Consider the following 14,439-nt stretch of genomic DNA (forward strand, 5'->3'; position numbering starts at 1 on the left):
ATGCATGTGTGTATGTTGAGTACTGAGTTCTTATAAAATGTTTTTGTAAAAATTTTAAGCAAGAGCACCAATTGTAGATGTTTACTATTAAAACTTTCTTTGTAGGTTATTGCACTTAAGAATGAACATTGAAGACAAGCTGGGAGGATTATTTCTTAAATGTGGTGGCATAGACCAGATGCAGTCATCCAGGGCTATGGTAGGGATGGGTGCAGTATCTGACCAGTCTGGAGTATCTGGAGAACGGCAAGAGGCAGTGCTTCAAGATCGGACTATGGCACACCAAGAAATTCTTGCAACAGACGAAGTGTTACAGGAAAGTGAACTTCGACAGCAAGAGATGATTTCACATGATGAACTCATGGTCCATGAGGAGACGGTAAAAAATGATGATGACATGGATACGCAAGATAGACTTCCTCAAGGGCTGCAGTATGCTGTTAATGTCCCTGTAAGCAATTTCTTTGTGAAATATTGGAGAAATTACTAGGAAGCTTGATCTGGTAGTCTAATTCTACTCTGGCAAGAATCTATTAATTGCTTGTTTGGATTTTGATTATCAAAATATTTATGAATGGATGCTATTTATGAAAATGTCATTTGCCTCTGGCTGTGGATAAATTTTGCCAATTAAGTATAATCTTTAAGTATCTGTTTTATAAATATTTTATAAGCAGGCTGTTACCATAGAATTAATGCGTTAAAATGTGCTCTTTTAAATATATTTAATGTTCAAGGGTAACTACAAACCAGAATAAATAGCATTATTAAAAGGTGCATACTGTTTATGCTGTTCATAGTACTATTTAGTTTCTTTTGCTATAGGAAGCATCTTGTATGTTTTCAAAGTATGTGGACGCTTAGCAATTGCATTCACACTGCAGGTTGGACTGTGACACTTCATACATGACCATAAATATGCCCCTCCTCGATATCTCATAGAAGGTGTACTTCAGCTTTCCCAGAGAGAATATAGATGACTTCCTTTTTGAAAACAGAGCATCTGTCTGTAATGCAGCACATCATCACTGCTACCCTTCAAACATAAAGGATAATTACCAGGACTTTAAAAGTAGATAGCCTTATATATGAAGAATAATCTTTAGAAAGATAGCATTGTTAAAACACTACTCTGTTAGCTGTAGATCAGGTGATTCAGGCATTAGAAAAATGTAAGAGTATCATGCTCTTTATTAAAGTTTACATTAGATTATTTTTTGGAGAAAACTTCCTTAGCACTATTCTTGTTTTCTTAAAAAATACTTCTGTCTTAAATATATAATAAACTACTCCGTTAAATCTTGCATTGACAACACACGGACTAAAGTAAAATAGGTATGAAAAACTGAATGGTTTTACAGGTGGAAGTGATTTTAATATAACAACTGATCTCAAAATCACCACAGGTCAGAAGGAAAAAAGACTTTGGGAGATGAATGAAAGGATACATCAAAATGTCACTGTAGAAATTAACTATGCCCTTTTTATTTAAGATACTTACTATTCCTTTCATTTAAATTTCTGAATGGATGAAGCCACAAGATAATTCCCTTAGAAAAAGGTTTTCTGTTTCAGCAGTTTGTCATCTTCTAAAATTGAAAAATTGCTTTTCTGTAGTGAGAACCTTACCTGAAACTGGCACTTGGTATCTTAACAGATCAGTGTAAAGCAAGAAATTACCTTTACTGATGCATCTGAACAACAGAAACGAGACAAAAAACAAATACGAGAGCCAGTAGATTTGCAGAAAAAGAAGAAAAGAAAACAGCGTTCACCAGCAAAAGTAAGACATTGATTTGGCAAAACCAAGATTAAAAGAACCTGAAGATTTGGTTGACTATGACTAATTTCATTAGCATTTGAAGTAGTTAGGCTGGAAATTGTTTGTTTGCTCAGTAAAGATGCAGTTCTGAAGCTCACCAGAGACCCAAAACAAAACCTGATATAACAGTGTTTTTCTTTGAACTCTTTTTAGCAACATGAACCCTTGACATATTTTAACATCTGTCTCTCCAGGCAGTTCTGTCTCCAAATATTTTTTTTAAATTATGAGTCAGTAGCTTTGTAGACAATTTATAAATCATTACTCTGTATCTATCTAATAATAGTTGTGCTTTTCTGTGAGCCTGATAATTCTATATGCTTCATGCATAGTAGTGAAAAGTTTTTAAAAAGAAATCTAAAATGGTAGTTTTGAAAATTCTAAAAAGTTTACTAATATGTATAAAATAATTCACCAGTAGGGAATATTCCTGTGGTCATAATCATCTTCATATATGTATTTATTTATATCAAAAGATTCTTACCATAGCTGCTGGTTTGTTACTTCAAAATTTGTTTTGTAGATCCATTCATGAAGAGTATGTATCCCTGTATGTCTGAAAACAATTTTCTTCTATTGAGACGCACTTCAGATAAAACCAGAATCATTTCACCTCATGAGGTAGCAGTGTTATATCTTCTAGTAAGTCCCCAAATCAGTATTAATCATCAGACTTAAAATAGAACATATACAGGCTGCTCTGATAGACAAAAATCAGTTATGTATGATCACACAGCAGCATTAAAATAAGCCTACTCTGAAATCAACCCAGACTGTGTATACATTGAAGGAAAACTCACCCTAACACCAAGAAAAACTCCAAAACCTCCTTTTTGTTGGCCTGGGAGTGGGAGCCCTCAAAGCACTGTCAAATTAGGTTGCACCTGTAGTATTCTTGGAAAGTTGAGAAATTGTTTCAGATTGGGTGTGGAAGCAAGTTCCAAATCCTGTGCATCAAGATACTTCTCCCTTTGATAGAAAAAGGAGATCTAGGTTGAGTACCTCCACAGATCACTTCCATGGAAACATGGCAAGGTAGGAGAGGCATGTGTCCCTCTTTCTACAGACGTGTACTTGCATGCTTCCTTTTTATCTCCCAATCTGTCAGTGTTACTCTTTTGAGATGACAAAAGATTGAAAAATGATGAGGAGAATTGTTAAACAGGTTCTTTTTCAGTCTCTCTTCCCCTTTTTTCAAACTTGTCAGAATAGAAAGGCAGAAGGAAGCTGAAGGACTGACATAGGTGAGAGCCTACTGCAGTTTAAGTTAGTATTCCCAGAGTAATGAGATTGATTTCCCATCCAAACGGCAGCTGGGACTTTTACAAATGGAAGTCAATTAACATACAGAAACATTTTAAATTTTATTTTATATTAATATAGTCATCATAGAAGTAAAAAGCTTTTATGAATCCTGTCTACTTTTCCCTCTTCCATGCACACAAACACATGTGCACACACATACATGCACACGCACACACACATGCACAAGCTTTTTTGTTGCTTTTATTAGGAAAACTGCACTGACGAAGTTAACTTTCTTCATTTAAGAGGTGGTACAATGAATGGATGCAGTAGAAGAGCCCAGGTTTAGGATAACTGAAATTAAGTGTGTTTTCTGCACAATTATTTTAAAATTTCAATATGCTATATGAAAAACATTTCATAATATGTATTTAAATTTATTTTAAATAACCAGTCAGTGTTTCATTAGCTGTATGTTGTTACAGAACAGAATTTTTATATTTGTCTGTATCTGTGACTTACTGGAGCTGTAACATACCAATCTTACAAACGTATGAATGTGCTTGTCCTTCAGAGTGAATGCACAAGAATTTGTTAGCTTGAGACTTTCACTCTTGCTGAGTTTTGATGCAGCAGAATTAGAAATTGTTTAAGTAGATCCTACAGTATTTGCTACTATTGCAGAGATACTATTTCAGTTATTGACTCTCTCATCAGTGTCATTATCATAAAACCTAAAACATCATAGCTAATCAAAGTGCAGATGTGTTTCCCCAGCAGACTTTTATTTTTTGTTCATAACAAGGGACTAAACTGTTTTACTTAAGGTTACTTAAGCTCTTCTTTATAGTTCTGTTTCCAGTTAAGTAAGACTTTTGGAAATGTAATTTATTTACTGGTTTTCTTATTCTCTTGCCAGAGATAGTAGAGAGTTTGGGGTTTGGGTTTTTTTTTTTTTCATTTTGACAAATTAGAGAAAACCTGTGATGAGCTTTATTGAATAAGGTAGATATGGTGCAATTTTTTTTGTTTAAGTTTTTTCAACTTTATGTGAAAATAGCGGCTTTGTTTGACAGCAGAGCAATTGGGTGTGGCAAGTTGAATTCGTCAAGGAGCAGCTCTAATATGTATATTGAGTGAGCCATATTTTATTGAGTGAAAAACTTGAAAGGGGAGAAGAATTATACTATTTTCTTGGTTGTTTGGCTTTGGGGTTTTGGTTTTTAAAATATAATTTTGCCTCTGAGACTATTGGTATTATGTAGATGTAGATAATTTGTATGACAATCCTGGATAAGTTTTAATGCCTTTTAGCAAACATTTACAGTCGTGATTTGAAAAAAGAATATAACTTTTCACTTTTGCTTTAAAATATGATTATCCATGGTTCAGTGCCCAGAGGTGGTTTGGTTACTTTGCATCCTTTCCAACAGACGGACAAAGTAAACAGTAGCATATAAAGTGACTCAGCTGTGAATAGGGGAGCTCTAAGCTGCTTTTCCATGAGCTGCTTTTGTCTCCGTCCTGTTGAAATATCTCTATACACAGTGAGACACAAGTTGGATTGGACTGCAATTGGAAATGTATACTAAAAGCCTAACACATAGCTTTGTAGAAATTAGCATTGTTTTACCTGAAATATTTAAATTTTCTTCATCGAAAAAATTAATGTTTTTTTTTTTCTGTAGTTAATAAGACATCTTTAGAGGGTAGTGTGAGAACAAATTTTACTCTTTTTAAAATAGATCCTTACAATAAATGAGGATGGATCACTTGGTCTGAAAACCCACAAATCACATGTTTGTGAGCATTGCAATGCTGCCTTTAGAACCAACTACCATTTACAGAGACATGTCTTCATTCATACAGGTACTGCTTGACTTCAAATTTGTCTTTTCTACTATATAAAGAGTTGTTGACTTATGTTAAAAATGTTTTCAGCTCTATGCGAATTTCAGTTTTAAGAGTGTAGCTAACTTGGCATCTAAGCTTAGAGATTCCATGCACCAAAGTGTCAAAAGAACACCAGAAAAGAAAAAATCGACATATGTTTAATAAACTGAAGACCTAACTGTTTACAAGGTTTCTTTTCTTTCTTTATCAGAAAGTAATGGGTTGACTTGTAGCCTAAGTGCCAAAATTGACCCCTTTGTAAAATGTGGTCCGGCTGCTTATTTGCCTGATGAGGTATCTCTCTGGTTCGGAGAAGTGAAAAAGGTACTTACCATTATAATAGCTTGCCAGTATCCTGAATGCAGTCTTATGCCAGCATCGTGATTGATCTTGTTCATGAGGAAATTACAGCCATTTCAGATCACTCTTCCGTGCTAGTCTTAATATGACTCTTAGGATCATGGAAAGAATTCTGCAGTTCATATACTTAGTAAGGCTAATGTCTTTTCGTATTAGAGTATTTTTGGAATTCGCTCAGATGCTGGTTTTTTAATAGACATTTTAATATTCCTCAAAAGTAGTTATCAGAAACAACAGTGTGTAGTTATTAACTTATGGATGTGGAATTATATTGTTCAAGGTGAAAAACCATTTCAGTGCAGTCAGTGCGACATGCGTTTCATACAGAAGTACCTGCTACAGAGGCATGAGAAGATTCATACTGGTGAGTATAGTGCCTTGAGTATCTTTACTGGCGTGCTTAAAAACTGTTTCCCCACTCAGGCAAGGTTTCTGGTAATAAGTATGCAGCCTAAAACCCTGTTGTAGTTTGTTTTAACTTAACAGATGTTATAAAAGTTTTAAAAATAAATTAGTTTTGTGCTTTCAACTTGCTCCACTTTTCTTTGGCTGTAAAGTGAGTATAAACTCCAGTAAGCAAATCTGAAAATAGTATTCTGTAAATAACCCCAGAGTAGCAGATCCTGAAGTTTGTGCATTCATAAAGGTCAAGGTTTGTTAAGCAGTTCTATCTTTTGTTGTATCAAGTTAATTAATTCAGACAATGGGGACTTCCAAATTACATTTCAGTAGATTTATTTATTTATGTATTTATTTATTTTGGAATTTGATGGAAAAGTGCCAGGACTAAAATGGCCAAAATGCCTAACCCCAAAGGTATTAGTATCAGCTTTAATTTTCACTTTTTTTTTTTTTTGAAAGGTTTAATTCAGAACTGTTCTAAAAATAAGAGCCTTAGTTTAAAAATATGCAATATAGGTCAAATAAGGCCCGAAGTTTTAAGCCAAAGAGAGTTAAAGTTTATACATGTTTATTTTTTTATCTTCTTGCACCGCACAAAACCACATTCTTTAACAGGTTTGGCTTCATTGGGTTTTTGGCATTTTGGTGCATGGCCTTTCAATCCCTCTTTAAATATTTTGTAATATGGTCCCTTTGGACTAGATGCCAATTTCTCAGCCTCTTTTTCAGAAAAGCAGAGCTGGTGAATGTGCACAGTGTTTCTTGGCTGTAGCATTTAAATGGATATGAAAGCTACTAACACGCAGTGCAGTGTGTGCATGTGTAAGAGTTGAGCGGGAGAAAAAACTCTGCAAAATGAATTTTCAGAGCAGTGTACAGGGAGTTACATGCACAAATGCCCTGTTGTTTATGGGATTTTTGTATCCTGGGTTGCCATGAGTCCAGACTAAGTAGGTTTCCTTCAGCCAGCCAGCCAGCCACAGAAGAGTCCTCCATTCTTCTGTCCAGTGTCTTTGTTCTGCTCCTAGTCTTTCCTCTGGCTCTGAATTGGTGAACCATGCTGCCTTCACTTTGTGTAGATATTATTCTTGAAAAGAATGCTCATTCACTCTCTTCCATATATCTGCCCCCCCCCCCCGCGCCCCCCCAAAGGCAAAATTTAAGTGCAGTCTTCACATTTTTTAGAAGATTTCTTTTTTTTTTTTTTTTTAATGACGATTATTCCCTGTACGTGGCTTTGAAAACGAGAGTCTGGGCAATATAGTTAATTAACACTTGACTGCAAATATTTTATAAATTGAGGTAATTATCTTTTTAAATTCAACTTCTAGCTCTAATGAGAATTCTATGTTGATTGTAAGCTTTGGAGGGAGGGTGTGGTGGTGGTGGGGTTGCAGGTTTTTTGCCAGCTCTTACATATAGTAGTCTTTGTTTAGCAAAGAATAAGCTGCCATTTAAAAAATTAACCATATTGTTATCTGACTTTTTAGATAACTATGTTTTCCTCCTTTCCTTAGCATCCTGAGGTATAGTTTGGTTGTTTCTCAGAAAATTGAAGATGGTGATTGTGTTTAAATTGTTGAATTATGGGTGTTTTCCTATGTGACAACTAGTAGCTGGTTAGGAGAAAACATATAAGACCCAGCTTCCAGGAATGGAAAAAGCTTTCTTGAAGTCCATTAGGTAGCAAGTATTTGACTACTGCTTAATTCTTGACTTGGCCCAGTTACAGTATAGCTAATTGGCGTTCTACATACCTGTCTGTGCTTTCACTTCTATATGACAATATTCAGTACTGGGCCTTAGCTGTTTGTGTAGCATTACTCTGTTGTTCAGAACTGCATAATTGAACCCATCCAGAAAATCTGAATTTTCAGCTTGCTTCTTTCACCGGAAGGTGAGCAGTGGGTCTGTGTTTTGCTTTGATGGAAGTAAAGGAAAGCTCTCTTAGTATTATTCATACTCATTACAGAAATATTCCTTATAAATTCAATATTGTATTTTTTTCTTTTTATTGTGCATTTTTATCTCTCTGAATGACCACTTTTAGCACCAGCTTTTGCATAGTGTTCAAAACACTGACGAAGAACAGGATGTTTCTTACTCTTTTGAAGATGTTTATAAAATTTTCCAGTTTATTTTAAGACAATTGAAGACAGTGCTAAAACTTAGAAGCCCCATTTTTGCCTGTTACAAGCCCTGAATTTACAGGTGCTCTAGCTAGTTCCAGTGTGATTTGAATTCGGTTCTCTGAACCACTCCTTCAAATGAAATGTTATGAGGGAGTTAGGAAGCAATCAATGAACAGCCTTATTCTGTGTAAATAATTAAATAGTTGCATCTAAAAGCAGACATTGCATTAATACAAAATTCACTTAGTAGAAACAATTGTATGTAGAGGGAGGGCAGCAGTGCTAGAACCCTGCTGCTAAACTTGTCAGTAATGGTACAGAAAATCACCATTTCAGTTGTAAGAGAGGGAAGAGTCATTGGTACATAAATATTTTCATATTTTGAGTTGACTAGGCTCATGAAGATGCTGAATGGTTTTTTTTGTCAAATGTCTGCTTTCTTTTTGCTTAGAGATGTTTCTATACACCTTACCCACTCATGCATTCATGTGTCCTAATTCTGTAACCCACCCTACTTTCCATTTTAAACACAAAAAATAGGATTACATTTAAAAAAAATAAAGCAACATTGGGGCTAACAATTCAAGCACCTTATTATTCAGTCATGCTCCTTTTTTATTGCCTTCTTTGGTATTTTATATTTTGTATTTTGTCTGTTTAGATTTTAAAATGCCTGGGGGCTTACAATTGTTACAGCCTTCATACACATAGTATTTGTACTATACTTTATAAATAGTTTTAATAGATTTCCAATGCAGACACAAAACATAGGCTGTTTTCGTAAATAATGCATATAATTATTGTATTGTATTTTTAAATTTTGACTTTTTTTTCTACATCTGATTCTTTCTTACTCACCAAGACATTTCATAAAAATGTGTCCTGGATTCTCCCTACATTAGCAAAAGGTTATTATTAACGATCTCCTCCATTTATGATAGATCCTGTTTGAAAAGTACAACAAAATTTCAGAAGGCATCTGAAGTTTCAGGCTTCTGCTAGGAAGAAATTATTATAGGAAGCATATCTTCATATTAATTTTTAATCTTTTTCTAATTTTATCTTCCTTATGAAGATTAAAGCAAGAGTTAAGTATGGTATCAGTTTCACAAAGAGTTTCTTAATCTTACCTCCAGACTGTTCTGGTATTCTACCGAAAAATACTATTTTCTGTGTTGTACTGTGCAGTTCAAGGGCAGTGTCCCCAAACTTTTCTTCCTGTTGAGGCATGTCCAGCAGTGCCTTCGTATGTACTCTCAAAGTCTCCAAAATATCTGGTGGCGGTAGTACTCTGCAACGAAAAACCTCAGAAGCCCTGTTTGGCCCTATTTAAGCCTTGAAAAGGGAATAGATAGCTGGGAGAGTCTGCTGCCAGTAAATAGCCAACTCAAGTAGGCAAAGGTTAAGGAACTCTGTGACCGTTCACTTACAGGAATGGGTATAAGGCTGAAGGTAAGTGTATCAATGAAGTGTTCTGCATTCGAGCCTTCCTGGGATAGTGGGATAGCTCCTTAGAGGGACTCTTCAGAGCTAGAACAGGACTGAGCTGTCTTGCCTTCTCTGACTTGGTTTGGCTTCTGTAAGGCACAGGATAGTTTTCATCCCAAGCAGCTGCTTCTTTCTCTAAAAAGGTTTAAGATGTGAAAGCAAACTTCCAGACAACATAAGGAGTTGTTCAAAGGGGTGACTTAAAAGAAACACAAGGTAGAATAGTGGAGCAAAGGGAAAGAAAACAGTAAGTAACAAGGATTACGTAGTTGTCTTTGAGAAAGGAAGGGTTCCCATACATTACACTGGAACAACGAGACCTAAACCTCTTGCCTCATCTTCTTTAAAAGTGAAGACAGGGGTTGGAATTTGATTCAGAAAGTCTCAACAGGCTTGGTGCAAGTAAAACCCCATAGTAGTAAGAGTGCCTAATGAATAAAGAGAACATGAAGAATGAAACTAGAGTCTGAAAGTTAAGAAATAGGCCAGAGAAGAGGATTTGCTTATAGACAGTGCTGGAGAGGATTATATGATAGGCGTTACAATTTATAAAGGGTGCTGAAAAAAGCAAAATTTTATAGTGATTATTAATAAGCAAGAAGTGGTAAAAGTTAGTCTCCGACTAAATGTAAAAGAAGAGTTAGGATGCTGAGGGTGTGAGCCTGTAGAAAAAACTGATGGAAGCTGAGAGAATTTAGGAGAGGAGATAATCTGGTTTAGGAGAGAATAAATTGGAATAATTTCATCCAAGAAAGGGGTTGGCTGAGAAGCCACATGGAGAGGTATGACTTAATGATTGGAAATAGGGCATAGGCTTACAAAGAGAGAGATTTAGAAATTGCTTGGAATTAAGAAGGTTGAAGCTCTGGGCATTAATGATCTGACTAGGAGCAAATGTGTGGGTGATACAGATATTTTCCATTCTAGTTTCTATAAATACTGGCATCTTATTTTAAGGTACTGTATTTCCATTTGTAGAAGGATGTAGCTAAATATCTCTATTCTAAATGGAAGATATGCACTCTAACAACATTTTAAATAATAAAATAAAATGTATTAATATTTTAATGATAAATTATTAGTAATAATGTAGTAAAATTAGTTAATAAAATAATTTTTAAGAATAAAACTACCTCAGAAAAATAGAAATAGTCTGCATATTTCTGGAAACAAAAGACAGATGGTTTATATCCCAAAAATCAGTGCAGTACAGTATCCAGAACAAAGAGGATATTGATGGATGCTGCCAAGACAATCCCTGATCTCTATGTCAATTCAAAAGATTTCATAGTAAATATTAAGGGGAAAGATTACTGTTGTTCAGGGTGAGTTCTGTTAAATAATAGTGAACTTTTGTAAAAGCAAATCTAACTTTTGAAAGCCCTTGGAATTTTTAGGTTTTGCCAGAGAAACTTGGAGAATAAAAATATCAAAGGGAAGATGTAAGACAAAAGTTAAAAGAAATATAAAGAAAGAGTTACTACATGTTCTGAAAGGATCATTGCAGGGCTTCTTTGTGAGGAAAAATAAGGGGAGGACTGAAGATGAATTCAGGGCAATGAATATTGTCTGAACAAGTATTTCATGAAAGTAAAAAACAAAACAGCCAAACAGAAAAACCTGTGAATTTCCCAGCGTCAGTTCAGCTACAGAGGTTTCTTGTTTTCAGCTTAATTTTTTACATAAAATAATTTTTAATTAATTAACTATTTATTAAAAACTAAAATAAAATAAAATTGTGTTCCAAACAAAATTTTATGATTTTTTTCAGAGCAGTTATTTCAATTCTAAATACAGATCAGGGGGGAAAAAATAGGAAAATACAGGGTACCCTACAAAAATTTTAAATTAAAAGCTTGGAAATGCATAATTCTTTTCTAGAAGGGATGGGTTTGAGTTAAATGAGTTGGTGAGAGAATTGAGGTATTTTTATACAATCTTCTGTCCTAAAAAAAAAAGTTGTTGCAGCACTTTAGGAAGGTTATCTTTGTAGTTCTTCATTTGTTAGGTTTAAGACAGATATCTGCACCTACATTAGAAAGAGGGGGAGAGAATCTAGTTTTAAAGTCTTTTTAGTGTAAAATAATTTTGAAGCATCAGCTACTGAGTCCTGGGAAAACAGTGATGTGAGCAAGCCCTATGTTATTTTTCAATAGCAACAGACTAACTCATCTTCTTTATTACTTCTAGTAGAGAATGTAGTATTTGACCTGGTAATTGTATGGAAGAACATTGATTTATTTTTTTATGATTAATATTGCTATGTGGTTTTTATCAGGTGAGAAGCCATTTCGTTGTGATGAATGTGGTATGAGGTTTATTCAGAAGTATCACATGGAAAGGCACAAAAGAACTCACAGTGGAGAGAAGCCTTACCAGTGTGAATATTGTTTGCAGGTAAGATGACTTAGTGAAATCTTTCACAATTAAAAAACAAAACACCAGTGAATTCCCAAGTAGTACAGATAGGACTTTCTCCAGGTGTTGTAGTCATGTGCCTACAAATAAATGTACAAAGAATGTTTTTTTCTGTTAAGGTGGGCGGTCTTGGTGCACAGGTGGAGCAGAAGTCACAACTGTCTGTGCTTGATTTTATTGATTATATACTGTTGTTTGACACTTCCTTAGAAGTCAGTAAAGTGGATGAATAGTCAAGTAAATTTGTTAGAATGAAAGGCTTCTTTTTTTTCTGCTAATATATTTTAGTAACAATAACAATAATATATTTTGCAGTATTTCTCCAGGACTGATCGTGTGCTGAAACATAAACGTATGTGCCATGAGAACCGTGACAAGAAACCGAACAGAAGTGCCACCAAAGTTGGCTTTTTGCCATCGGAGGAAGATTCTGGTTTCTCTACGCCTATGAAAGACAGCTCCTTGCCAAAGAAGAAAAGGCAGAAAACAGAGAAAACAAAATCTGGCGATAAGGAAAGTACAGATAAATCAGAACAGAAGAAGGACAAAAATGACTATTTGCCTTTGTACTCTTCTAGTACTAAAGTAAAAGATGAATATATGGTAGCGGAATATGCTGTTGAGATGCCACATTCTTCGGTCAGTGGGACGCACTTAGAAGAAGCAAATTCTGGAGAAATACACCCACCTAAGCTTGTTCTCAAAAAAGTTAACAGCAAGAGGAGTCTGAAACAGCCACTTGAGCAAAGTCAAACCATTTCACCTTTATCCACATATGAAGACAACAAGGTTTCAAAGTATGCCTTTGATCTTGTGGATAAGCAAAGTTTACTGGACTCTGAAGGTAATGCTGACATTGATCAAGTTGACACATTACAGGAAGGGCCCAGTAAACCTGTACATAGCAGCACTAATTATGATGATGCAATGCAATTTTTAAAGAAAAAGAGGTATCTACAAGCAGCTAGTAATAACAGTAGAGAATATGCCTTGAATGTAAGTACCATAGCATCTCAGCCTTCAGTAACACAGGCAGCTGTGGCCAGCGTCATTGATGAAACTGCTACAGCCTCAATATTAGACACACAGGCACTGAATGTTGAAATTAAAGGTAACCATGACAAAAATGTCATTCCAGATGAGGTACTGCAAACTCTGTTAGATCATTATTCACACAAGGCTAATGGACAACATGAGATATCTTTCAGTGTGGCTGACACTGAGGTGACCTCCAGTATATCAATCAATTCTTCTGAAGTATCTGAGGTCACCCAATCTGAGACAGTTGGAACAAGCTCTCAAGCTTCCTCATCAGATAAAGCTAGTATGCTACAAGAATATTCAAAGTTTTTACAACAAGCTTTGGACAGAACTAGCCAAAATGATGCCTATTTGAACAACCCGAGCCTTAATTTTGTGACTGATAGCCAGACTCTTACAACCCAGCCAGCATTTCCTTCCATGGAGAAGGTCTACACGTCTATACCCGTCAATAGCTTTCGGTCGGGAATGAACTCTCCGTTACGAACAACTCCAGACAAGTCTCATTTTGGACTAATGGTTGGTGATTCGCAGCACCCTTTTCCCTTTTCAGGTGATGAGGCAAATCATTCTTCTTCCTCCTCTACACAGGACTTCTTGGATCAAGTAACTTCTCAGAAGAAAGCAGAGGCACAGCCTGTTCATCAAGCATATCAAATTAGCTCCTTTGAGCAGCCCTTTAGAGCTCAGTACCATGGGGCAAGAGCTGGAATATCATCTCAGTTTAGCACTGCCAATGGACAGGTGAACCTTCGGGGACCAGGGACAAGTGCTGATTTCCCAGAATTTCCTTTGGTGAATGTAAATGATAGCAGAGCTGGGATGACTTCTTCACCTGATGCCACAACGGGCCAGACTTTTGGCTAAGAAATCTTTGTAAATAATACTGGCACTTTAGAACACATTTGTCAAAAGGGGGTTGCTCTGTATAAGATGGAGTTCTGTACAGCTTTTAAGAGCGCTATGTTAAAACAAAAGTAAGCTGATATTAGCAAGACCAATAACTGCTATTTTTCTTTTTTTCTTCTTTTTTTTTTTTTTTTTTTTTGGTTAGTCACCAGTCATTGAACTGCCTCATGTTGGTGCCCCTATCAAAGGCAGTTGATTATTCACATGTTTGAATCCAGAAAATATTTTCCCTTCTATGAAATTTAAAATAAACAAAATCCCCAGGTAAGACTTTCCCCCATGATTGTTTGCTTACTGGTTTCCTTGTATGCTTTGGGAGGACAGTTTGTTGTCTGATACTATTCATATTGTCATTTCTAAGCTTGTCAGCATAGTCATTGCTCTTCAGCAGGGAATCAACATGTACTAAACACACAGAATAAACAGTAAGTTTCAAAGTCAAGCAAATATGGCTTTAAAAGATGGCATTTTCTAGAAGAATAATCTTTCTTCCATCTCTCTCAAAAATAACTTTAGACCATGTGCCCTTTATTTCTGCTTTGCATCACCCTGAGTTGTGTTTGGAGGAAAAAATGAATTCTGATAGACTAACTCTACTATTTAAACGCCTAATTAATTTAAAATACTTTAAACACTTTTTTAAGCAAAATGCCTAACTGCTAAAGCCTTTACTTCATTCCTGAAGTAATGTGTATTTCTTTGTACAGCTGAATCTAGATGTAACTTTTT

General features: G+C 35.5%; 1 protein-coding gene across 2 annotated transcripts; it reads left to right on the top strand.

The window, feature by feature from the left end:
* Positions 1-121: 121 nt before the first annotated feature.
* On the top strand, positions 122-13,782 carry ZNF148 (zinc finger protein 148). 2 transcript variants are annotated; one of them, XM_059820512.1, is made up of 6 exons: positions 122-451; positions 1,658-1,783; positions 4,813-4,936; positions 5,601-5,684; positions 11,621-11,739; positions 12,076-13,782. In XM_059820512.1, the coding sequence occupies exons 1-6, from the start codon at positions 122-124 to the stop codon at positions 13,666-13,668; spliced, it is 2,376 nt and encodes a 791-aa protein (XP_059676495.1). In that variant the 3' UTR covers positions 13,669-13,782. The 2 variants fall into 2 exon arrangements, with proteins under 2 accessions (XP_059676495.1, XP_059676496.1); XM_059820513.1 differs by lacking the exon at positions 1,658-1,783.
* Positions 13,783-14,439: the final 657 nt, after the last annotated feature.

Source organism: Gavia stellata, chromosome 8 (genome assembly GCF_030936135.1).
Source record: "Gavia stellata isolate bGavSte3 chromosome 8, bGavSte3.hap2, whole genome shotgun sequence".
NCBI lineage: Eukaryota > Metazoa > Chordata > Aves > Gaviiformes > Gaviidae > Gavia > Gavia stellata.